This window comes from Tinamus guttatus, unplaced genomic scaffold (genome assembly GCF_059628265.1).
Source record: "Tinamus guttatus ecotype Peru unplaced genomic scaffold, ASM5962826v1 Tinamus_guttatus_pri_ptg000035l, whole genome shotgun sequence".
In the NCBI taxonomy this organism is placed as follows: Eukaryota; Metazoa; Chordata; class Aves; order Tinamiformes; family Tinamidae; genus Tinamus; species Tinamus guttatus.
In genome coordinates, this window is record NW_028288569.1 from 1554426 (window position 1) to 1581186 (window position 26761).

Consider the following 26761-nt stretch of genomic DNA (forward strand, 5'->3'; position numbering starts at 1 on the left):
CTCCCTGACCTGTGACTTTCCTCTTTTTTTTTGTATGTACCACTTGTATGAGTAGATAGAAATTTCACTCCCTGTGGATATGGAGATTGGCAAACATAAAAATCCTAATTGCAATTTTGGGGGGATGTAGAAACTTTTCAGCATTTTCAGTAAATGATCGTCATCTCACAGAACAGTTACTATGCTCAGAAACTTTTGGAACATGTAATAACTTCTACTCATGATTTAAACTAGATTGAGATCAAAGCATCGAGCTTTGGTTTACATTAAAAAAGGTTTGGACAAGCCATAATTCCAAAGTATTTTTGCTAGTCTTCTGTTAAAGAAAGATTTTTGAATGTTTTTTAAAACAAAGGAAGCTATATCCTACAACAGGGACACTTCTTTTTTTTTTCTTGAGTCTAAATCTGATTGCTCAAGTTTGAAGATAAACAAGACAAATGTTGACCCTGCAGCAGTAAAAGTTCATGACTGCATGTGTAATAAGTAGCAGCTAAGAGCCATATGTCACCAAAGCCAGCATCTTTCCTTGCTCCAGGGAAAAAGCTGGTGATAACTAGAGAAAACGACAGGGTTCATTGTCTGTTCAATTTTGATAATGTGTAAATAATCCCTGTTTTAATGATATAAAACTGGCATGTCTTATTGCATATTATGCAAAAAGAAGATAATTGAGCAGTCTAGAAACTTGCCCTGTGCACACCATGCATACCTTTTCTCCATCCTGTTATAAAACAGATGTTACTTAAAATGAAACAGGAACAGTCACTTGAATCTCATATGCAGACTCATGTCTGCATGTGATACTTCTACATCGGGTCAAAAAAAGTATTTTTCCACAACTACCTTAAAACAGTGGTTGTTGATTGAACTTAAAGATGGCAGTAACAATTACAGTTCAAGTCATTTTCGCTAGTTTTAATAGTGAGGCCTTGTAGTCATAAGACTTTGGAATGGCATAAGATTTAGTTTATGAAAAGAATAGTCTGCTGCCCATGAAAAAATCAAAGACTTGGCCTCTTCCTTTCGTTTCTAATTCTCAGCAGAGAACATAGAAGGACAAAGAGAAGCTGGAAGAGAGATGTGGTAAAGTATGTTCTGTAAGTCCTTGCATGAAACAAAATGAGTTAGACATTAGCCTTAAGCCTTAAACAAAAGAGTTAAAAAATGATGGGATTATAAAAAGCGTCATGTGCAGGAGAAAACACAGACTTTTGCAGCATGTTGTTATGTGAACGAAGTTTAGTATGAAAAGAGGTTGAAAGGGATCACCTGAAGAATATCCATAGCAATGACCCACGGGGCAAGTTGTGGGAACTGACAAAGAGGTACTCAGGGATCTTTGTGATATTTGACCAGCTGAACTCATGGCATGTCATGAAACACTTAAAACTAATGATAATAAAACTACTAAGAGTTCTGAAGCCAAGACTACATAATATTAAGTTAAGCAATAGAAATACTTGTTCATAAGTAATGGTTTTAATATAAGAGAATGTAGCATTCAATTTCACTGTATAAACTACAACTGTTGCTAGAATGTGAAAACTTTATTTGTTGATGCTATCATGAGAAACATAAGAAGAGCATAAAAACAAGTAAGTTCTGTTTTGCCTTTGGTATTATAATATGATTGCTATTATAAATGCGTATTTGATCAAACCATAAGCTCCACATACATAGGTACTAAACCATTGGGCGGTCTTTACCTTCCAGTATAAACTAAGGTATCAGCATGAAATACTCAAGAATTAACAGTAAAAGATATTAACAGGTATTAATCTAGATGATCTTTCAAACAAAAGCTCCATACATTTTTTTTTTTTGACAGAGGAACTAGATGAAAGGTATTGATGAATGTGATAGGGGATTTCAAGCCACTCAGGGGAAGTAACCTGACTAGAGATCTGGATTTATCAACAGATTTTATTATTTTAATTTACATATGCATGTATGGTAGAGTGTGTCTAAAAGCAGAGTTTGAAAAGTTTGGAAGGTCTCTTTTTACATGCTTTAATTGCACCAAAGCACCAGAAAGAAGGACAGTAATTCGGAGAGCCTGCGGATGCACTGGGATACTAAAAGCATTCCACAGGAGAAAAAAGGGAGAGCTCAAATCAAAGGTTAAATTAACCATCTCCATACAATATAGTGTCTGTTTTCAAAAACAATCAGCACAGTAAATGTCCACTAAGAGGATTACAAAAAAAGGATTTTAACAAGACATTGCCTTAAACCATTTTTTCTCAAAGTTAAGAAAACCCTTAGGGTCAGCATCCTTTCTTGACTAGTTGCTGTTTGTCACTTGTTATTAAGACCCTCCTAATAACATGAACTGACAATAGGTATATTTCTTATATCTATGACTAAATGTATACACAAGGCAATTATTTATTTTGCCCATGATGCTTTTGACTCTTGCAGGCAAAGTGCCATTTCATTACTACTAAATGCTCATTTTCTAGTCCGTCATCACTGCTTGAAGATCTTGCTGCTTTTTCTATTTGACCACTGGTTGCTGCCTTCTCTGAACCTGCTTTAGCATCTGATGGGAAAATTTCATTGAGCTCAAAACTTATTAATGCACTAACACACTTTTAAAAATGTTTTAATGAATCATTGTTAAAAGATTTTTATTTTTTTCACTTAGATGAAAATTGTAAACATCTTTTAAAGGCAATTTTCCTACACTGAGGAATCTGTTTTATACACAGATGCAATATTTAGCACAGAATCAGACAGAAGGCATAAAGGATGCTTCAGGACTGCTGTAAATTATGATGTATGTCCCCTAGCAGCTATCCAAGAACTGGATGAGAATTTGCACTTTCTTGCCTCAGAGGCAGTATTTAACCTATATATTGCTGGCATGGAAGTGGGTTAAAACTTCTTGCAAACAGCTTCCCCCAAGCAATTTTACAAGATTAAAATTATAAAAATAAGATGTGTCAGAGCAAGCAAAAAATTCTCTCCCATACATACAGCAAAAGTGACAGCGAAGCTGAGTAAGCGATTTTTGTAATGGAGTAAGTTGCGAATAAGGACACAACATTCATTTGAACAAAAATCAATAAGCTTAATCCTTCTCTGCTATATTCGACTTCTCTAAAATCAGCAGTCATATCAATGCTGAATCTAGTTCAATATGCTTATTATCTACTTATCATATATCTATAGGATATCTGAAAAAAAAAGTAAGAAAAAAAATCAAACAGTATGTTTTCTGTAGAAGTCCTCCTCTCCAAGGGCTCTCTCAAACTAGTAATTCCAATGGTGCGCAGTGACAACTACATAATACTTAGTTTAAGCAATCAGACAAATGTGCTAGCTATATGGACTAGGGAGTGAAACACAATTTTCTTACTTTCAGATCAGTATTTTCTCCTCTCTGTTTGCTAACAGACCCAATTTTAATTTTTTTGTATTTTTATTTGCATGATAATTTCTATGCAGAAAACACTTCTGAGCAACAGCGGAGCGGTTTCCATTAAAATAAACCTAGTAGTGCACTAAGTTAATGTAATGAGCAGGAACTCTCAAATGAAAAATACCTGACCTCTCAAATGACTAAGACATATTAAACAAAGCTATAGAGAGGATCACAGTGCACTATGTCTATTGATAGTAATTCTCAGAAAAAAAAAAAAAAAAAAGCTTGATAGCATGAGATCTGTGGTGGGCTCACCACGTGCAAATCAGACTAATTAATTTTTTCCACTGACTCCCTTGCACAAGAAACAACCACATGATTTTTGGCTGTTGTAGTGTGAAATATCTTTTTTTTTTTCTACTTGACAGTGTGAAGTAGAAGAGAAAGTAAAAAAGTATAAATGTACTTATTATGAAATAAAATATTATTATTATTACTGAATGTCAGAATGGACAGATCAGAGATGGCCGGTGATATAACGGAACAAGCTAATTATTGCTACTGGAATAAAGTTACACTCCGGTGAAGCCAAAACATCTCACCAGCTGACATGTGCCTTGCACTCAGCATTATAAGAATCTTAAAGACATTTACAAAATACAAGTAATTCTTAAAAATATCTTATAGATAAAGAGATATATCATAGAATCATAGAATCATAGAATCATAGAATGCTTAGGGTTGGAAGGGACCTCTAGAGATCATCTAGTCCAACCCCCCTGCATACGCAGGACACCTAGAGCACGTGGCACAGGACTGCATCCAAGCGGGTTTTGAAGATCTCCAGAGAAGGAGACTCCACAACCTTTCTGGGCAGCCTGTTCCAGTGCTCTGTCACCCTCACTGTTAAGAAATTTTTCCTTAAGTTCCTATGGAATTTTTGATGTTTCAGTTTCCGGCCATTTCCTCTAGTCCTATCAGTGGCCACCACTGAAAAGAGACCATCCCCGTCCTCTGCACTCCCTCCCTTGAGGTATTTATATACACTGATTAGATCCCCTCTCAGCCTTCTCTTCTCCAGGCTGAACAGGCCCAGCTCCCTCAGCCTCTCCTCATAGGGCAGATGTTCCAGGGCCCTGATCACCCTTGTAGCCCTGCGCTGGACTCTCTCCAGCAGCTCCACATCCCTCTTGTACTGTGGAGCCCAGAACTGCACACAGTACTCCAGATGTGGCCTCACCAGGGCTGAGTAGAGGGGCAGGATCACCTCCCTCGACCTGCTGGAGATGCTCTTCTTAATGCAGCCCAGGATCCCATTTGCCTTCTTGGCCACAAGGGCACACTGCTGCCTCATGGTCAACTTATCATCCACCATGACACCCAGGTCTTTCTCCGCAGAGCTGCTCTCCACAAGGTCGGTCCCCAGCCTGTACTGGTGTCTGGGGTTATTCCTCCCCAGGTGCAGGACCTTGCACTTGGCCTTATTGAATTTCATGAGGTTTTTCACCGCCCAGTTGTCCAGTCTGTCCAGGTCCCTCTGGATGGCAGCCCAGCCCTCTGGGGTATCGGCTACTCCTCCCAGTTTCGTGTCATCAGCAAACTTGCTGAGGGAGCACTCTGTGCCTTCATCCAGGTCATTGATGAATAAATTGAACAGGACTGGACCAAGGACTGACCCCTGGGGGACCCTGCTAGCTACAGGCCTCCAACTAGACTCTGCACCACTGATCACCACCCTCTGAGCTCTGCCATCCAGCCAGTTCCTAATCCACCTCACTGTCCACTCATCTATCCCACACTTCTGGAGCTTGCCCAGGAGGATGTTGTGAGGGACGGTGTCAAAAGCCTTGGTGAAGTCGAGATAGACGACATCCACCGCTCTCCCCTCGTCTATCCAGCCGGTCATTTCATCATAGAAGGCTATCAGGTTAGTCAGGCAAGATTTTCCCTTGGTGAATCCATGCTGACTACTCTTGAGCACCTTCTTGTCCTCCATGTGCCTGGAGACAACGGCCAGTATGAGCCGTTCCATCACTTTTCCAGGGACGGAGGTGAGGCTCACTGGCCTGTAGTTGCCTGGGTCCTCCTTCTTGCCTTTTTTGAAGACTGGCGTGACATTGGCCTTCTTCCAGTCTTCCGGCACCTCCCCTGTTCTCCAGGATCTTTCAAAGATGATGGAGAGCGGCTTAGCTATGGCATCTGCCAGCTCCCGCAGCACTCTGGGGTGCATCCCATCAGGGCCCATGGATTTGTGGGTATCGAGGTTCCTTAGGTGCTCTCTGACCCAATCTTCCTCTACCCAGGGCGAGTCTTCCTCTCCACCAGCTTCTTCTCTTGTCCCTAGGGCCTGGGGCTCTAAAGGGCTGCCCTTGGTAAACACCAAAGCAAAGAAGGCATTGAGCAACTCTGCTTTTTCTGTGTTATTTGTAACCAAGGTGCCCATCCCGTCCTCCAGCGGACCCACGTTTTCCCTGATCTTCCTTTTGCTGTTAATGTATTTGAAGAATTTTTTTTTGTTATTTTTAACGTCCCTTGCCAGCTTGCCTTCCAGACGTGCCTTAGCTTTCCTTGTTGCATCTCTGCATTCCCTGACTACGTTCCTGTATTTCTCCCAGGGGACCTGTCCTTTTTTCCACATTCTGTATACCGCTGCCTTCCGCTTGAGCATTGCCACAAGCTCCCGGCTCATCCACGCAGGTCTCCTGCCCCCTCTGCCTCCCTTCCTACACACAGGGATGCCCTGTTGCTGGACGTGGAGGAAGTGCCGCTTGAAAACTAACCAGCTCTCTTGGGCCCCCCTTCCTTCTAGAGCACTAGCCCATGGGATTCTACCGAGGAGGTCTCTGAAGAGGCTAAAGTTGGCCCTCCTGAAGTCCATCGTTGCAAGGCTACTTACAGCCCTGCCTCCTCCTCGTTGGATCCTGAACTCCACCAACTCATGGTCACTGCAGTCGAGGCTACCCCCCACCTTAACATCTCCTACTAGGCCCTCCCTATTTGACAGCACGAGGTCCAGTAGCCCACCTCTCCTCATCGACTCCTCCACAACCTGCGTCAAAAAGTTATCGTCGACGCTCTGCAGGAACCTCCAGGACTGCTTATGCCTGGCTGTGTTGTCCTCCCAGTTGATGTCGGGGTAGTTGAAGTCCCCCATGAGAACCAGGGCCTGTGACCGTGAGGCAACATCCAGCTGCCTATAGAAGGCCTCATCAACCTCCTCGTCTTGGTCAGATATATAATTATGTGTACTGTGTAAACTGAAGACAGGCAGAGTATGAATGTCTTTCTCAATGACAAATTAAACTTCAGAGATGGAATTAAGAGCTCAGGACTACAAAAGTTGCTATATTCATCAAAATTACTGACACTGACACCTAGTTCTCTGATTTTCCCTTTCTCTTGGGGCTCAGGAAAGATCACTACTGCCCAGCCATTGACAGTGTGCAGATAACAACACAGATGATATAATGCCTCAAAGGGAATTTCAGACTATACTCTCCCTGTCAACCTGTTTTTTGTTTTAATTTGCTAAAGATGTGAGACAAGCTGGTGAACCTTCTGAATGACACATTGGTTACAAGCCGTGGCTTGAGAGACAGTGGATTAGGTTATCTCCCCAGATCCCTTCTAGCCTCATCTTTCTCTAACTAATTTGTCGGTAAACAAGACCCAGGTAAAATAGATAGCAAACAATCTCAGTACTTGGTAAATAATGAATTGCCATCTGTCCCGGCGTGTTAAAACACTCGTTAAAAGCAATGGTGTTACAAGACTCTGATGTTTACAGGTGGTTTTTCTTAGTCACAAAGGTGTTCCTTCCTTCTGGCATCATGGAGCTGCCCACCATTAGGAGCTCCAGTGAACTCTAGCAGCAGCCTGTTGCAGTAAGGCCATCCCTACCAGAGCTTTCCATAAGTGAATGTATGGGAGCAACACTTTTGCCGTGACAGCAAAACCTGACAACACAAAGCTAAGACAAGGGGTTAACACTGAGAATGCACAGAATAGGCATACATTGACATTAGCAAAGGATAAGATCCCTGAAAATATAAGGGACGTGCTACCCTGCATGAAAAGAAAAGTCAGTATATACACATAAGCCTCAAACTTACTTTTGAAGAGCTGTGAAATGGCCTATCCACCAATAGTCTGTAACCAAAGGTAAACATCCCTTATAAGTAAAGATGGCCTAAGCCAGTTGCTCAGACAAAATTCCCCTCTGACCCCACCACATACTGAAAAATAAGAAAGAGGGATGTTAGAAGAGATCCTGCAACAAATTCTGTCATTGCTCCTGCTCAGCTCCACATCATTCCCATGGTCCTGGATACCCACCTCCTCGACAGAGCATCCTGGCCCTCCTTCCCCTCACTGCCAGTGATCCCATGCCTCACAGTTCTCTGCCTTCTTGCTACAGGAAAACCTGTCCAAGCCTTTCTCCCCCTTGCATTCCTTCTATTCCCTGCATTTTCTATTGGAGAATAGTTTTGGCTCAGACTTCCCTATTCTGACCTATCTCCCCGTAAAAAACTAATCCATATTTTGAAAGATCTGTAGTGAAATTTCTTCCTGTTCTCCTATCCCATCCCAAAACTGTGAAGGCTGGATTTGAACTGATTATGGCTGTGTTGAAGTCTGAGTCAGCAGCTCCTGCATCTCACACACACATAGATTCACAGGACGGTTGAGGTTGGAAGGGACCTCTGGAGATCATCCAGTCCAACTGCCCTGCTCAAGTAGGGACACCTGGAGCACATAGCACAGGGTCTCCATAAAACATTTTCAGTTGACATGTAAATAAGCAAGCCACCGTATTTTTTCAACTAATTTGTATATATTCAGTGCAAGATAGATAATCACCTTTTTTTTTTATTTTAAAATAAAAAACCTTTTCAAAAGCTGCTTTCCCACAGTGACATAGAATATATGATATTAACAACAGGAAACACCAAATAACACAGTGTTTTGAGTATATTTGAAACACACCAAAACAATTGATCAAGCCTTAGAAAATATTTTGGATAAAAAACATCAGAGATCTGTATCTTAAGAATTCCTCATTTAAATTTAGACACTTTGGAACACTAGTCTAAATACAATACCTCTTGAACACCACAAAATACTAGGCAAGCCAAGGCTACACATGGATTTGAATACACCTAGAAGAGACAGACTGTAAATAAAATCTAAACATGGATGGCTCCTGTTCCCTTATGACAGAGAAAAATACCAAATCAGTTTTCAAATAATATTTGCTTTTCTTTTCCTTTCACCTGCCAATCATGCTGCTCACTTGGTCTACAGCTATTTGTTCTCTGGGGTACCTTTTAATTGGATCAGGTTATCTTCCTTATTTTCTTTATATATTTTTTGAGTGTCTTGATTGGGAAAGACAGACTGATACCAACAGATTTTTCTGACAATCATTTCAACAGACCAAAATAATTCCCCCTTCCTCTTCTTTTGTCCTGCAAGTAAAGCTGGAACTCAGAAGGTTTGCAGAAGCTCTAAACCTCATAAAATCCTCTTTTATGAGTACTCTTCATTCCCAGAATTTGTGTCCTTTTTTTTTTTTTCCAGTGTATGTATATTGTCAGTTATTAATCTTTTGAGGACAGAAGGAATGAATATCCACTTACAGAAGTTGCTGTCTTATCTCCACTGAAGACAGAAGAGCATACACAGCACTTGCCTCTTCTAACTAAAAGAGGATCCATTAACCCATGACTCACTCTAATGTATTAAAGTTTATGCTGGGACTCACAAGCACTTCTCTGTAAGAAAATCCAGTGCCTTTATCAAACAAATCTTTATTTTAAAGGGATCACCCAATGAACTCACTGAACAGTAAATTCAAACCAAACAGACATTACTGTGTTTTCAAATTGTGCAGAAATAGTCTAAAATTCATGATCACATGATACTCTGGAGGGCAGAACTATTGGCAAGTTCATGAAGAGGATTAGAAAAATTCTTGGAGGATAGCTCCATTACATGCCTTCAGGAAGCTCCAAACCACTGACTGCTAAACTTCAAGAGGGTATATGAGTAAGGCTAGATTACATACATCTATTTTCTTAGTTTTTTTTCTATGTACACCCTACTGAGTTAGAAAAGCCCAGTCAGACAGTCAGACCATACTAGCACGTAAATTTGGTCATGAGTTTCTCATTTCTTTAGGAGTCCTGTCTGTACCAGGCCTTATTGAAATAACTGAGATGTAAGGAAGAGTGGACACCTGGAGATATTTTGGTAGCAGGAGGATAGGGAAATTGGCTAGCGCTGTAATTTTAGTTCAGAAGCTGAGAAACACGTCAGAGTGTTTCAGACAAATATGCCCATATTTTGCACTATACTTGACTACTTGCAGCATGACAAAACAGTGCTACCATGCCTATACAGTTATGACGTAATTATAGTTTTTAAGTGAGTGCGTCTTACCTGCCCCAATAACTCTCTCAATCCTAATTCTTGACGGATCTATCTCCTTTGCGAATTCATGGACAGCAAGGGATGGGTCTTCATATGTGTCTGGATCAATATATGTTTTGATTCCTGGAAAGCGTACTGAAAAAAGAGAGAATCAAGAACTCTTTTACATTCAACACTATAACAGTATATTTTTTCTTGTTTGGCTAGACAATTAAGAGGATTGGTAATAATGTATTTTTCACTTTTGAAATGCCAGAACCCCACAGAAACGATAATTTCTAATATTACTAATTTCACAGAAACCAACTCTAGAGGCCATATGAGTTGGCTCATTTTGCTAGTAGCATCAATGCCTTTAAGGGTTGACTAAGTAAGACTTAAAAATTTTCTCCTACCCTTCAAGTGCCTTTTTATAGGAAAGGCTTGTGAGACATTAAGGAGCTTTGTCTTACATTTGTATAGGCAGGGGGGAGTCGCACAATTTACCAACATCAAGCCATCAAGCCATTAATTGATTCAAAATTGAAGGTGCTTTTTAGTCCTCCTTTTAATTTTCAATGTCATGTGAATAAATCAAGATCTCATTATGCCAACCTTGCTTTGTCAAACAAGCATCAGAGTAATAATCAATGAGATTTATAAAAACTGGGTGGATAAGGGTTCTACTCAATATGTAAAAGTGTGAAAGAACTGAACTCTATTGTGAATTTCTGACTGACACACACACAAATACTGAATCCTTTAACATATCATAGTTCTGTCAATACATGTAAGATCTCTAAGTGCATTGCTATTAAGGCAACTATGATAATGGCAAATAAACCAGACAATTTATTCATGGTTATTTTGGGGAAATCCAATCTATTTTATTCCTCAGAAATGAGAAATTGCTGTGAAATGAATGAAATACAGTAATTATCTTTGCTCAAATCTTGCTATGCCATGCCATGTTTATAAGATCAACATTCAAAAGTGTGGCTCGAAACTCTGAAAAATGTCCTACTGGATCCTGCTCAAATGTCCCGAGATGTTCTGGATGACAGAAAACATGGATACTTTTCCAGAGTTGATGTGAAAGCTACCGTAGCTACTGCATGCAATTTCACATCAAATATCCTTTCAGCTTCCAATGATAACACGATCAATTTTAGTGTAAAAAATGGAGAAAGTATGGGTATTGGATTCTCTGAATGCTATTTATATCTCTATTCACTAACTCATTTTTGGTGGATACACAGTGCAAGAGTCAATCCTGCCCTACAGGAACACAAATTAAAGGGGCTTCAAGAAAACTCAGTCTTTAATATTCAGGTATTAAGATAGTGTTAAAATCTGTTCCTGTTTTGCTTCTACCCCAGCCAGACACAAGTATCTTTGGCTGTACAGTATTTCAGACAGGACAATAAAGAGGACAGCAAAGTTCTTGGGAACTTCTCCTTTGAAAAGAGAATTATAATAACATGCCTACCTTAGTTTTAAGTGAAGTGCTGTTTTTAGGTAAGACAGTACACAGATGGATTTGATATTGTAAGCATTTCCTTTGCAATTACTATTTAGTATTTTATTCTGAACAGGCTAGTTGGTGTCTCTACGCTTTGCACAGGTCCTGCAGGAATGCATCAAGTACAGCTGGTAAATAGGAAAACTGGCAAGTGCAGTGAGTCACAAGGTAAAAAATGAGTTCTGAGCTGCTACTTCAAAGGGTGCCCATAGAGACACTGAATGAGGGCTCAGAGTTACACAGGAAGGCAGGTCCTAAGCAGGAACAGTGATAACTGCCAAAGCAGTTCATGTGGCCCTTATTGCACCTTGGACAATTTAGACAATCTGTCCTTTACTTTGAAAACAGTGCGTGCTAATTTGCTCCCTTCACTTACAGGCCAATGACTGAATATTCATCTTGACTAACAGGTCCAATTTTTGAGAGCCTTTTCCCTAAAGAACTGTGCTGCTTTGTTCTCTCCTGATCAGCTTGCACAACCAGAGGGCCAGGTGCAAGACAAGAACAAAAATATCCAAATCCATTTACAAGGCTTCAATAACTTCTGTCTGCTTCTTTGGAGATGGCTGTAGCAGTAGTGAGTCGGTGCCAGATTGCTTTGGCAAGCTCCAACAAACCATAATTTTCTGGCATGGTTAATATTCCTCATGGTCTTGAGTGCAGCATGGCCAAGAACTTATGTTGTTTCCCTTGGACTATCTGGATGGGAAAATTAAAGGCTACTGCCATGTGGTAATTACATTCTGGAAAACTTTCAACATATCAGCAGAGGTTGATATAGATAATGCATTGACTTATCAGGAAAGGAAGAGAGTGTTACAGATGGGTACAGATGGGCACAGAAAACCTCTTTTTAGAGAATTAAGTACCTCTCAACCTTCTTCCTCTTATCACTTAGCAGCTGAGTCTAAAGCAACTCATTTGATAATGAGCCTAAACACACTTTTTAGGTGAAGAGGACCTAGTTCAGAATACATGAATGTGTTTTGGTTTCATCAAGTAGTGTGCAATATCTCTTTTGACTAAAGCTGATTGAGTACATATAACTTACAGAAACAGAGAGCACAGAAGAGATCATGGACGTCACATTATCAACAATGTCATTGAGACCCTTTTCATAGTTTCCCTTCATGATTTATTTCCTGAAATCTGTCTCTAATTCCCAATGAGCTCTCAAGGGAGAAAGGGTGGAAGAACAGGAGATGGTTCTTCCCTGCACACAGCAGACTAGGACAGAGAGCACCAAGAGGAGTGACCTGGGAGGCAGGCACAAGCATTGGTAACCAGTGCGGGTTTTGCAGCAGAGCTCTTTTTTAAACAGAGCGATGTCACGTCATAGAGATGCCAGCAGTGACTGCCCGGACCGAAGCATTGTTAGAGGCTGAGATGTGAGTATCAATTCCATAGGCTTGCTAGCAGTAGTCAGCAGGTAGATAAACGTATGGAGCAGGTACTACGTACTCAGGGTCAAGGAAGAAGCATCATTGGCAATACAGTCTCAGCAGTAGGGGGTAAGTCATGGTAACTCCTCTTTAACCTTGCATGGAACCCATGCATGTCAGTTGTGCCCCCTCAGATCTGATGCTGAGGTAACTGCACATGAATGAGAAGCCTCTGAGAAGCAGCAGTGTGTCAGCACGACATGGGTCATCGTCTCCCCTGGCCTGAAAGAGACTGAAGCTTTTCTCAAATTCAGTCATGGTCTCAGAATCATGCATTAAACTCACCAGCAAAAGGGGTTTGGTCTTCTGGCCTTTCTCACTGTGCTTGGAATCAAATGACTATCATCTCTTCCTAGGAAGTATCCTTTCTAGAGAAGTGTGCCCTTTTCTGTGAGAGAAACAGCCTCTTGGCTGCATATGCTGGTGTCATGTGAAACAAAAAATGATTTACTAATGACTTAGCTTCTGTCTTGATCATAATATTTTCACATTAGGGGACAGTATAATTATCAGTATGGACTAAAATCAATAAAGTATAATATCCTTTGTATAAGCCAAGAGTAAGCAAAGTTAGGTCCCCTCACATAAAGGTGATATACTCATAACTGAAGCGAACTAAACAAACTAAACTAAAAAACTAATATACTGCACAGGAGAGATTTTCAGGGTTTTTTCTCACAGTACTACTCAGCCAGAAGGAGTGTGAGGGAAGGCAGCCCACTATCCTTTTTATGCCTTTCTTGGCTGGAGGGTTAGGTCCCAAAAGGCACTGATAGTTACTGAGAACCAGATACAAACAAGGCATGTTTGTATCAATGATGGAATTTTGTGGCAAATCATTCAGCAGAGTCCAGAGCAGTTGTGAATTCACAGAAATATACCTCAAAATGATGGATAATATGAACACTGTAATATTATGGATGAATACCAGAGAAACTTATTCACTAAAGTGAATTCTGTGAAAATGTACAAGAGGATATACAAATAAAAACAAACAGTCTTGATGATACAGACAATAGGGATCTATTCAAATAGTCAGACTACAGAATCAGGGGTAAAAGAGGTACAGAAAACAATGAATATTCTTCATTAAAAAATTATATGAATTTTATACTAAGTTTTATACTAAGAACTAAGTTTTGAACTACTTACAGTGTCCATTTTGCAGATGAGCCCTCCTTTTCTCTTCAGACTTCATTTTGGCTTTTATGTACCACTGGCATCTTTCAAGAAAAGCAAGTGAAGTTTTAACTAATATGATTGTAATTCATAAATCAAGTGCATATGAAAGCTAAAATCTGTATATTCTCAGTCTAAACAGATTTAGTAATGAAATTCTGAGAGAAACATGCATTACAAACAATGACAAAAATATTATATACATATGAAAATAAATCAAGGTTGGATGACTAGTAGTAAAATTTATTAGTATTACAGTTTAAGTTTGTAGTTCAAGCAGTGAAGATGCTTCATTTCCAAGTTTGAATCTTCTAAAGAATTCTGCTACTTTAATAATAAACTATTATTTCCCCTGTCTTTGTGCCTCCACACACTGGTTTATGCCAATGAAATCTTACTACATCATTATATATCCAATGGATCAAAAATCTCACATTTTCTCCATTGTTTCTATGACTTCAGCATGTTTTGTAAAGAAGATATTTTTTTCATATCAGAACCAATTATTTCTCTTCTAAGTAGCTCCCTTCAGTCTGTGCCTTCATTAACTTATTACTTCTCTTAGGATAGTAACACATAGAATAAACAATATGCAGCTGCAATGTAAATATGGTGATTTAGAATATATCAGCATGATTAATGCTATCAAATTGCAAATCCTCTGAAGACTGTACATGACTCTGCTCATTAATACTTAGTGACCCTACCTGGCAATGCAAAGGGTATGTTGCAGAAAACTGACATGACAAGTAAGATTAGAAGCTCCCCATAATGAAATATCTCCTAACCTGAATGCTGCCTGGTTGCAGGGCCTTTAAGGAGACTCTTAAGAGAATCTGAGAGTAGCATAATAGAAATTCAGCTCAAGAAAAACAGAAAACTTTGCTCTTGGTCTTAAAGCTCATTCTCACCCACAGAACAGCCTAAGAAGGAAGATTTCCAGTGACATGTTTTGGGAGCCTGACGAGACTGAAACAAGGCTAAGGACTCTTGCAGCAGTTACAGGCCACTGGAAAACAGGAGTGTGCATAGACATATGCTTTTGTGTGTAGATAATTCAGTTCCAAGAACAGCTGGAAAAAGTGACCGGCTTGTGTCTCTGTTATCAGCCTTACAAAATAAAATTAAAAAACCCCTCTATAATTACAGATATTATTTCACTTAAAATAATGAAAATGGAGATATACCAAATATATGAATACATCCACCTCAATTCAATGGGTCATTTAAACTACTGAAACAAACTAGGATCACTCCAAAATTCATCCATTGTTGCAGAGCAGATGATACCACCTGAAGGGTGGTAACGTTGTAAACTATCACAGCTGTAATTTACAGGGCACTTGTTTTCATGGTTATGCACCCTTAAGAATGGCAACAGTTAATCACTGGATTATCAGCCTCTCTGGTAAATTTGAGAATTGACAAATGTTGCTGGGACCACAAAGTGCGTCAGGACCACTCTTAGGATCTGGACGACTGGTCTGTAGGGTCCTAACTACCATGAAAAACACTCCTTTTCCAGAGGAATGCGGTCAAGGAAACCAGACCTTAGCCCTGTAGAGTTCTCTCAAGCACATATGTACCCTCAAAGCTTGACTACAGAAGCTCAGTGCCTAATTCATAGCAGTGGAGTCTTTCACTTCCAGCTTCCAATTTCCTATTGTTATTATTATTAGCTACTGAACATTCAGACAGGAATAATTTCTCGAACGATAAGAATGAATCACACTGAGCTTTAATACCGCATTTCCTGAAGCTCAGCCAAGACCCTCATCTCCCTGCATACACTGTGCCTCAAAGTCAGTGTGGATTTCATTTTTTTCTATCTGCAACTGACAGCCATGCTTCCTGCTCGCTCCCGGTGGATAATCATGCAGGGAAATACAGAAGCAGGTGCTCATTTCACCCAGCCTCTCCAGTGTGAATAGACTCATCAGCAGCCTTGTGACTCAACAGCTCATCAAATTGCTAATCGTGACCAGTGAAGCAGAGCACATCTGTAGGGTACCAATCCCATCTTCATGCCAAAATTTGTCTCCAATCCTGCAGTATTTATCCAAATTTTCTTGCTCTGTCTTCTGCAGAATGCATTCATCACTGCGTTTAAGCAACACTTTAGAATGAGTTCATACCTTACATAATTGAAATAGTCTCACTCACTATGATGTTAGCAAGCCAATCTAAAAGAACTTTGGATATCCTAAGCATTAGCAAACAGGAGGAATAAAAGCAGAAGGAACTCAGGAATGTTTATGTTTATATGCTTTTCCACTGTTGAGTTTATTGAGTACTTTCTAAGGGAAGAATTCCCATGATGTTTAAGGAATTCCACTTGAGGATTCTACACAAATGCTTCTCCAAGAGTTTATCTTTGTCTCCTCCTTACCCTGGGCTAAGGGTCTTTTCACAGCATCACAGAAGGGTTCAGGTTGGAAGGGACCTCTAGAGATCATCTAGTCCAACCCCCTGCTCCAGCAGGGTCACCTAGAGCACGTGGCACAGGGTGGCATCTAGGTGGGTTTTGAGGATCTCCAGAGAAGGAGACTCCACAACCTCTCTGGTTCCTTCCCTGAAAGTAAATACAGATTCTAACCAAGGTGAGGAATAGTGCAGAATTCCATCCAACCTATGGATTATTTCTGGCCCAAAGCCAGGTAAGAAGGAAACTCCATGGAGAATCTTCCTCACACAGAGGCTCTTCCATTGGTGTTTTTTCCTTTTGTGTCTGAAGGACGGAGAGGGGAGAAGTGAAGAATAGTGAAAGGGTAGACAGACTCGCAAACCTCCCTTTTTTCCCCATAGAGCTTACTGCAGGAGCTAGGAGCCCAACTCCCTTTGCCATGGAGGCCCCCTATTTCTACAAAATATTGGGGTTTCTTATGCCTTTTTTTTTTTAAGGCCTTCTTGACTCATGGCAGCAGTGTATTGCCATTAATGTTTCCACAGAAAACATATGGAACATATTGCCTTTGTTCTTGTAAATTCTGCTTTGTTTTCTGGCGGAAGCACATCCCTTGAAGTCACATGGAAAACACCCTGAGGCTCAGTGAAAGAGAAAACGAAGTACCATGAAAGTGGTTATGTGTGTGAGAATCCTAGCTCTGGCAAGGACTGATATTCTGATCTTTCTCTTCAATCTTTCGCCAAGTCCATTAAGAATTGAACAGTTCCTTCAAATATTCTGTGGGTAATTGAGCATGGCATCTAGCCCTTCAAATCAAAATATTTTCTCATCCAATTAACATAATGTCATTATTTGATCCAGATCCACATATCAAATGAAGGTGGACAGCTAGTACTGTAAAAAAGGAGGGAAAAAAGAATTCAGGTATAAGGGAAGTTATAGAAAACAATCATTTTCCAGACCAGTGAATTCCCCTACCAAAGCAACACTACTGCTCTAATGTAGATATAATTGGGGTATGCTCAATGCAATTTTATCTCCCCCAGTCAAACAGAAGCTTCAGGAGGCTACTTTAAAGTCTCACGTGATATTACTGGCAGTAAATTCATTCTAGTATTTCTACATTTTCTCTTAAGAGATGCAGAGCTGTGTATAAAAGTATATATACATCGTTGTGTATTATTTTCCCCTACAAATCTAATGTAGCAAAATAATTAAAAATTGGCCACTCAATTGGCCTTTAGCAAGCTATATTGCAAACCTCAAGCTATCACAAGCCATCAAAAATCCTAAGGTTAAGCCCTTCAAAGCGTGGAACTGATAGACAGTTATGAGATTTTAATGCCAGAGCCTTGAGGGTGGAGCTGGATTTTATTTTTAAATTGTTGTTCTGCAGAAAAGAGGGCAACACAGTTATATCAAAAACCGCAAAGTTATTTCCAAAACAGCAAAGTTATTTCTGATTTCATGTAGTCATGTGTCTCCAAAAACTTGAGTTCAAGAAACACAACATGTCACAAGACTCACAATAGAACCATGAATGAGAGGAGGACTGAACAAAGACGACATTAACCCCACTAACCCAAATCTAACCTCTCTTTATCTCTAAAAACGTGGTTTACTCTCTCAAATATTACGACTTTTCCCTTTAGGAGGGCTCTAATCCTGAGTAAAAGAGAATGATGCAGCATTAGTTACCTCCCGGTGATGAGGAAGAACAAAGTGAGGATGACCAGAAGAGTGAATCCACCAACAGCAGCAGTGGCAATTACAAGAATCTGCCCCTGCTCCGCAGCCATATCAGAAGCTGAAATGGAAGCACAAAGAAAAGAGGTTGAAACTCCAGCACCCAGGATTCATGCAGAACGGATGATAACATCTCAGTGGTCAAATGTCACAGTTACCCTGAAATCTACATTGGTTCCTTTCGTGCTTAGCAAGGGTATGGGATGGGACTCTGCCTGTGAAGCGAAGTCTTAATCCACGTCCACTTACAAAGAGAAGTATTTTTACCAGTAAGAAATACAGCATGGGGAGTATAGCAAAGAAGTGTTTTTTCACAAGTTAAGGAATATAACACTGCTAGTTTTTATCTAAAACAGTCCGCACGTTCACAGTTCATAAAAGTAGTCAGAAACTACAGAACTAATACAGTTTCAGTATAATATAGTACATATTTAGGGCGTGCAATTCTTGGCAGAGCCCACAGGCATCCACTTTGAGGCATTCATTTCCAGAAGGTTCTCCTTCTGGCAGTCAGCACACATGCTGCCAACTGAGCACTCAGGTGCACCTATTCTTAGAGAGTGAAAACTCAGGCCTGCATTTGGAAGATCCCGTACTATCTTACAATAACAGGTAGCAACAGAAATAAGAGATTCTATCATTCTTTTAATGATAACAGTATCATAACTTAATTCAATTTGGAAGTAAAATTCAAACTACATAATGAATATTTTGGTATGCCATTTTTTAAAAAACATTTAAAAATATGTAAATCAAAAGTCAAAGCAAAGGTCTGTGGGATCCTGATACATACATAAACTCTGCTGCAACATTATCCTTTTCTAGTAACTGGGAGTTCCGTGATTTCCTGGATTTGGGCATTTTAAAATGAGGAGGTGGCATTATCAGTCACTTGCAATTTATCCAAGTTTAAGTATGACAAGGCTTTGGACACAAAACTACAATATATTTGTTTGTTTATCTAAACTCTGCATCATATTCAGAGCTTCATCCAGCTGTCCCAGTGAAGTCAGTAGCAGTGCTCTATGTATAGGTAACATACTAAATTGGGTTCTATAGAAGGCAGCACAGAAAAAATACACTTAGCATGTGGCTGGGCTGTACGCCTGCTGGAATTTATGCAACTTGATCTATAACATACTCTTGGCATCACTATAGTTGAAAAACGTAATCTATTTTCTTATGCCTCCTGTTTTCCTCGCTACTTTTTGCAGGACATTTAGGAGTCAAAAAAGACCACAAGGATTTCATCTGTTTATTATTTAATTCTTTATAATATTGAATATTACCACTGACAATGTACCTACTTACAACCTGTCTGGTCCTGTATTACCTGAGGGGGAAAAGAATTAGGCTCCACTATTTATTCAAAGTTTTATTTCTTAAACTCAGTTATGTCTGGACATTTTCACCACATGACATGTTTTTCTAAATGACACCTTCAATTTCTATGCAAAAATGAAACAGTGCTCTGAAAGACGGTTCTCTGACCTCCTGTAAGAGTAATAAATTCAGAACAGAAAAAACATTTTGATTCATAAAGAGAGCAACTTTGATTTTGTAAATTTGTAAACTGTTCAATAAGCAAAGTCTTCCTTGGGGACCAGATGATTAAAACTTAGGGAAATCACCCAGGTTTCTGTAAAGAGAAAGTTTGGTAAGTCATATTCTTTCACTTTACAATTGCAAAAACCAATGTTCGTTTTTGTACAGTACACACATAACTGCCCAGAGACTCACAAAAAGCTGTTTCCAGGAAAAACATTTGACTTATGGTTTAGAAATTAGCGTTACGGCTTTGTAAGGGTAGCAAAGCAAATAAAAACAATAGTAATTTATGTAATTTATGTCCAATTTTCAGTAAAAACAAATTGTTAGATATCTACCATTAAGTTTCTATCTATATAATTTAATGGTTATATACATAGGCAATAAATTACAATGCATTCAGTATCTGTGGTCATAAACTCTGCAGAGACAAGTTAAATACATAAATCTTCCAATAAATGATGTAGCAAAACCTCTTATCAAATACTCACTGAATAGCTAATCTCCAAAAGGGTAGCCAGTAATATTGGAATGTATTCTAGACTCCTCATCATATGACATTTCACTGAGTCAGATTCACTTGAGAAAATATAAGTTAACAAAATACAATGCCACACAAGTAGCAATGTAAGCAATAATTTCAGACTTTCTGTTTAAACTTTGGATACTATTTCAAACCGCCTAGGGTATAAACATTGCAAAGATTTTTAAAGACAGGAAATGTGTTAAGTTGTAAAATGAGGAGGAAATTTTTAATATTTTGCAAAGTGCAGGGGTACGGACAGAACAAGACACACTATAGCTCTGAAGGAACTGACTCCATGATCCAAAGAAACACTCTGCTAGCTACTGAGATGAAAAAGGTCAGGTTTCCTGGACCACTTCTGCTGGATGGAACTGCTGTTTCTGCGCCTTCTAGCTAAAACAGAATGCAATCTATCAGTTTAATAACAGGTATTTTCTATCAGGAACTACAGGCAAGTTCATGAAGGGCGACAAATTTCATATCAACTTAGTCCTTTCCACCTCTAACCAATAAAATTTTTAGCTGAGACTATACATTCCTAAACAGTGATCATTCTGTTTCTGTTGTTTCTATTTCACCATGTTGGCAGAGATGGCAGAGTCCAATATATTACAAAAAAGTATTTATTTTTTCCAAGTAGCCGAATCACTACAAAGGGGCTTTCAAGCCTGAAACTTCCCAATGACTTTAATTTACTTGTCAGATAAAAATGCCAAATGACAGACAAGAATAATTGGAAAATGTGGATTTGTTAAAAACTGACAGCAGGTAAGGGAAAATGATGGAAATAGTTATTTTTTCTTGAAGTGATCCCTTTATAAATCAATAAAGGCACAGTGCAATGAACAACATACATTTAAACAAAAAGACATGTGCACACACATTCAGTCTCCTCCTCACACACAGGTGAAATGCTCCAGGAAACACTATCCAGGCAGTGAGAGGATGTAATAAAGCAAACACAATAATTAATATTTTACAACCCTCTTGAAAGCAGAAGTATATTTAGGCATTTTGCCATTCTAAGTGAAATTCAGCTCATGTTCCTCAATCACTCTGTTATTTATTATTTTCTCCTTTTTCTCTTGATCAAGGCTATGTTTAAATAGTAAATTGCAAGTGCTTCAAGATGCATAATGTTTCTGTCATGCATGTTCTCCACTCTTTTTTGTTATTTCCTGCTTTATTTTACTCTTCATCAGCTGGGCACTTGGTATATGTCCCTCTCTTTCTCCTCAGTATTCTCAATCATGCCAGACAGAAAAACAATTATCACAAGCTGCAAAGCCAAGCAAGTTTCTGCAGCCTTATTTCATCCCTCCCTGTTTAATCATGGGATCATGCAGCACCACACAAACCCGGGGTCAGGGTCCAATTGGCAGTTTGGTGACCACAGGGACAAATGCAGCTGTTAGGTGTGTGGGGCCATACTCTATTTGAAACGTTAGCAGGGGAGGTGGTGAGGAAGGAGTATTATACTGCTAGCAGTGCCAATGGGAAGACTATTGCCAACTTGGCTTCATTTGCCATTCCCTTGACCCTATTTCTTTCTTGGACATTCAGCCTACGCCTGCTCTTCGGGACAAGAGGACCAGTAGCACCCTCTTTCCACATTAGCCTTCCTAGAGACATGTGAGTGGGAGGGAGGTGGTGTCCATCCCCAGTGCTGGATACAGGTTGGTGCATCAGCACCAATCCAAAAAGGATTCGGATTTGCTATGATTACCCTGCTGGTGCTTGGACACAAAAGGTGAACTTGTTTGCCAGATTTCTTCCACAGAAGTCTCACATTTATCTCACGAGGCTGGCTGCTCTTTTATCTGGTAGTATGGATCATTCTCTCTGCCATCAGCTCGATAAGATCATTTTGACAAAAATATACTTAAAAAATGAATAGCACAAGACTAAGATAAGGGAGGATTTATTGCTTATCTGAGAAGATTATAACATAGTATGCTACAATGTTTGAGTGTCATAACCCTTCAAACACAGCATAGCTGCAACTAATATGACTAGTCAAAGTGGTGAACTGATTCTAAAACTACCTCACGTATCATACATATGTCCAGAAGCATATCGTCAGGGTAAACTGTTCATTCACGTACTCTTAATACATGAATGTTAAATAGCTTTATTCTTTCTCAGTTAACACCATTCCCAGAAATTCATTTTGTACCTAGTTCTGCTCCCTGGTGTGCATCTAGCCTGGGAAATGTTCTGTCCTCACCATCTGTTCTTCACTTTGAAGCCCTGTCTCAGCTCCTCTCTGGGTTTTTCATCCAAACGTGTTGAGGAGGAGCAGCACTTTCTGTCTTCTCCTGGCTGGAGGGAAATATCCCAAGGCTTCCTCACTGGACAGACTGAAAGGATCAGGGCAGGAGGATAAAAGAAGCAGAGAATCTTCCAGATCTTTCTTTTTACTTTCATTTCTTTGGGCAAGTTTCTCAAAACATTTGTAAAAAGTTGTCTTTTTGGTATAAAAGGGCTAGAAACCCTAACACCGTCTCAGTTCTGTCTCTTAGCTACACGCTTTAGCTATTTTAGTTTGACATCTATCAGACAGTGGACCTTCCAGCAGAGTGAAAGCCAGAAAAGTGACAGAAAGACAGCTAGGCAGATAATGGTGAGTAGCTGTAAGACAGATGAGTGTGGATGGTGAGAACTGGAGCTCTAACAGACGGGAGCTGGCTGTCAGATGGATTTACAAGGCATTGTAAACAACTGTGCTTAAGAACAATAGGAAAGAAAAGCATGAAGGATAATTAGGTAACCTTTCAGTCTTCACAAGTGCTGCAATTCCTGTACTCCAGTGAGCCAATGGGCTCCGAACTAAGGAGGGGTATGGGAAAGGGAGGAGGCAATGGGAAGGCAGTCTTGAAAAAGATTTTTCAAAGGGAAAACTAATGCTAACACTAGCATAAGAGCATAAAACTTTTGGTACATAGTGGCTTGAAAGGCCTTTCTCTAAGCCCTGAACAGCAGATGAATGGAAAGCCAATGCAGGAAGTCTGAGATCTGAGCAAGGATGTTGCTGTATAGGAAATTCAAAGCTAAAGAAAAGTCTCTGAGGCTTGTTGGCACATAGAGTACGGAATCTCATGGGCCAAATTCAAATCTGACGCGCAAATGGATGAAAATAAAAAACATAACATAGAAATACTTCAAGGTTACTGTAAGACTGGGGCACACATACGGATAGATCCAGCAAGATAGTTTCCAGATAAGAGCTCTGTGAAGTCTCATCTATTTGTTTCCACCCAGAAACTCCATTTAATATTGCTAAAATAGTACACACACTAACAAAAGAAAAAAAAAATCTCTATTCTGCATTATCAATCCAATATATTTTAAAAAAATCCTAGAAGAATATCCTTGTGGCATGAATCAAAACAGTTACTTGAAACAATACTAGACCTCTGTCAGAATCAGTGGTTCAGGATCCATCTCCTGAGCTTTGGAGTTCTGGAACGAAGAGAACTCAGGCTCTAACTCAAATTTGGGTTGCACATCCAGGGTACCATTATTTGAAGATGAAAAGTTAAAAGACAAATGTTGCAGATATGGGAAAAAAGAGAAAGAATACTAAAACTCATCAGATCTGGCAGCACAGGAAAAGCCCTATGCCTATGCCTATGTTAAAGAATTTGAAGCTATTGCTTATCAACATCAACTCTGAATAATTTTGTTGTTGCTTTAACACTATTTGAAGCATTTTCCAGTCCTCACTGCTTTGGAAAAAAAAAAAAAGCCTCGTGTCTGTATTTATCAGTTTGGGTCATTCTCTGTGCAGCCCAAGTGCCAGCCCACACTGTGCAGAGGCTAGGTTGCCTTTTGAGCCCTTCTCAAACAAGCCACCTGGTTGACTTTAACAAGAAATTTGGGCCCAGCTGATACCACAGATCACTCCAGGATCTAGCCCCAGTGCCTCACATCAGGGCACACGCTGCAGTAACCAAGCAAGCCTTACTCTCTCAAAAGTCCTATTTCCATAGATCTGCCAATACTATTTTCAAAAAAATATGACTCTCTCAGGCTACAAGAAGTCCTTTTATGATCTCAGATATCTGAAATTGAAAAAATGACAATGTGTGTCACAGGCCATATGGGTACCCGGCCAAATAACACGCCGTGAGGACACAGCCATTCCACTACAAAAGCATGGCAGCCCCGAGGTGGACACCCAGGAGAAAACAACAACAACTGCAACAACAAAACGACCTTTTCCTGCTGCTGGGACGACTGAAGTGGTAAAAGGCACTCTATTTTAGAACAGGTTTAGAACAGCTCTTGCAGAAGAGAGCGGCTACATGAAAACACTCCACTGCCTAACAGCTCTGAATTGTGAACAATATTTTACAAAACTACTTTGGACACAAGGGCCTCTACACCCTCATATAATAGTGTAAAGAACACTCCTTCAGAAAAAAAAGAATGCTCTGAATCATTAAAAACTAAAAAAAAAAAAAGGACTCTGGAAACACCCGGTTTAAAAAGAAGAGACAAATAAATAAAGAGGGAGAGAGAAAACAGTAAGAGATTGAAGCACACTTGCCTTGGGACATTTTTTTATTATTATTTATTGTCAGAATACATTTTATTCTATCCTAAGAAGGATTGGAATTTTTTGTGGTGACTCAGATACCTGGCACTCTTGATACACAAAAGCAGGACCTAAGTAAGAGTGAGGTTATACTTCAACTCCCAGCAATACGTGTGTGTATGTGTGCAGGAGTGTATGGTACCTTGTCAGCTTTGCTACGAGGTGTTTTGCTTTTGAGGTGCTGAAACAGGGAGACTGAGCAAAACGGCAGTAACGAACAAGCTCCCAAGCGCTCCTTCCTGTGCTTTGTTACACGGAAATTTCCCAGCAGCAACCTCTTAGCTTTGCCACTGGAAGAACCCCCTGACAGGATTCATTTATCCATTCCTTCTTCTTTTAAAAAAGATTTTGCCTGACTCTTTTACATAACATCACTTCTTTTCATGAGGTGAAAATTTTACTGTTTTGACTGTTTCATTTACTGGTCTCTACGGCAGGGAGAAGAGTTCTCCAGCTACACCCTCTCCAAGCAACTGCTTCAGTCTAGCGTCCAGCAAGCAAGCGCCTTTCCTGGGAAGCAACTCAGCACTGCATGGTTAATTAACTTCCTTTTTTATTACTCCTACCAAGCTGGTCTTGTTGCTGCTTCATGCACCAGTATTAATAATCATTGCTAAATTTCGTGTTCCTACTATCGATGTATCTATTTTTATCCTATATAACTGCAGAGATTGCATTTTAGTCAGTGTACTGCAGCAAGCATGACTGTACTCTGCTATCAAAAATGATCTGTTTTATGACTTAATTATACATGTCTTACCGATGAAGAATCAACATTTGTACTATGACACTTTTGAGAAACGTTCTACGTTCTTTAGAACATTTTAAAGAAAAACCCTAACTATGAATTGCTCATTGTAGCACTGCCTGTCAAAAAATTGTGTCAATATTTAAGTAAGTAAGTAGAGTGGTTATTCACTGGTCCCAAAATTCTTTTCTGGGTGCTAATACATAATATTTGTATATATATATATATGTTGTATATATATGTACTTAAATACATAATAATAATGTGAATTGAGAATAATATTTATCAAGCATGTTACTTTTAAAATATTTTTATTTGTATGAGATCATTACTTGATAAAGTTGCTGCTAACACCACAGACTTTTTACAACTCTGCTCTTCCCAGCATTCTGATATAAATATTACATAAAGTCAGTATAGTTCGTATTGAATTGATTAAAATCTGACCACAAAAAGACCATAAAAAAGCAATCGTGAATGTGTAATTTTCATCAAGTAAATTTTTTTAATGGGTCCCTACAGGGGACCCCCCCCTCAGGGGGCTACAAATCTTGGCCTGACAGTATTTAGTTTCTTTTCAGAATAATGGAGAAGAAGCATAGTAAAAAAAAAGATAGAAAATGTTTAGTTAAATTACTGTAGTAGTAAATGAGGAAGACATTACTGAACAGCTTGTCTTGGACTGGTTTGTAAGACAGGTGCACAACAGCAAGGGAAATAATACACCATTTACATGCTGATATGTATATGTTATACCAGTAGGCAGTCCAACAGAACTGTCTCCAAGACCAATCTCTAAACGTAGCTCAGCTTCTTGGAATACAATTTTAATGACAAAAAATGTTGCTATGTGATATTCAGCTGCTAAAGACAATGCTCCAATTGAGACAGCAAGTGCTAATCTTAGACCTGTAAGTAAATTAATTTTGGTAGAAAAATGGTACAAAATACAATCTGAAAAATAAATTAAATCTAGGGATAAGGTGCAAACTTTTAGTAACGAGCACTGGAATGATAGATTTATAAATATTGTGAGCTCCCTATCACTGGAAGACTCTAAATCAAAGAGTATGTGTGTAGCAAAGGTGTCACATTTCAATCCATTGCTATAAACGGGCTGGAAAAGTTACAGGACTACAGAAGTTTGGCCTACATTATGAAAGGGGTTCAAATAGGTGATCATAATCATCTGATATGGCTTTAAAGTTTTAGAACAGGCTTACTTTAAAAATACTGCTTTGAGGAAGTAAGATATTTGGACA

The 26761-nt window shown here is 39.4% G+C and overlaps 1 protein-coding gene across 4 annotated transcripts in view; it reads right to left on the reverse strand.

Moving 5' to 3' along the window:
* Positions 1–26761, reverse strand: part of EPHA6 (EPH receptor A6) — a 483151-nt gene that overhangs the window by 109128 nt on the left and 347262 nt on the right. For all 4 annotated transcript variants that reach the window (XM_088533416.1, XM_088533408.1, XM_088533399.1 and 1 more), the window contains 3 exons: positions 18030–18138; positions 13898–13968; positions 9812–9937 (listed from right to left, as the gene is read on the reverse strand). In XM_088533416.1, the coding sequence (XP_088389542.1) occupies positions 9812–9937; positions 13898–13968; positions 18030–18138 (306 nt within the window). The remainder of the gene's footprint in view (positions 1–9811; positions 9938–13897; positions 13969–18029; positions 18139–26761) is intronic.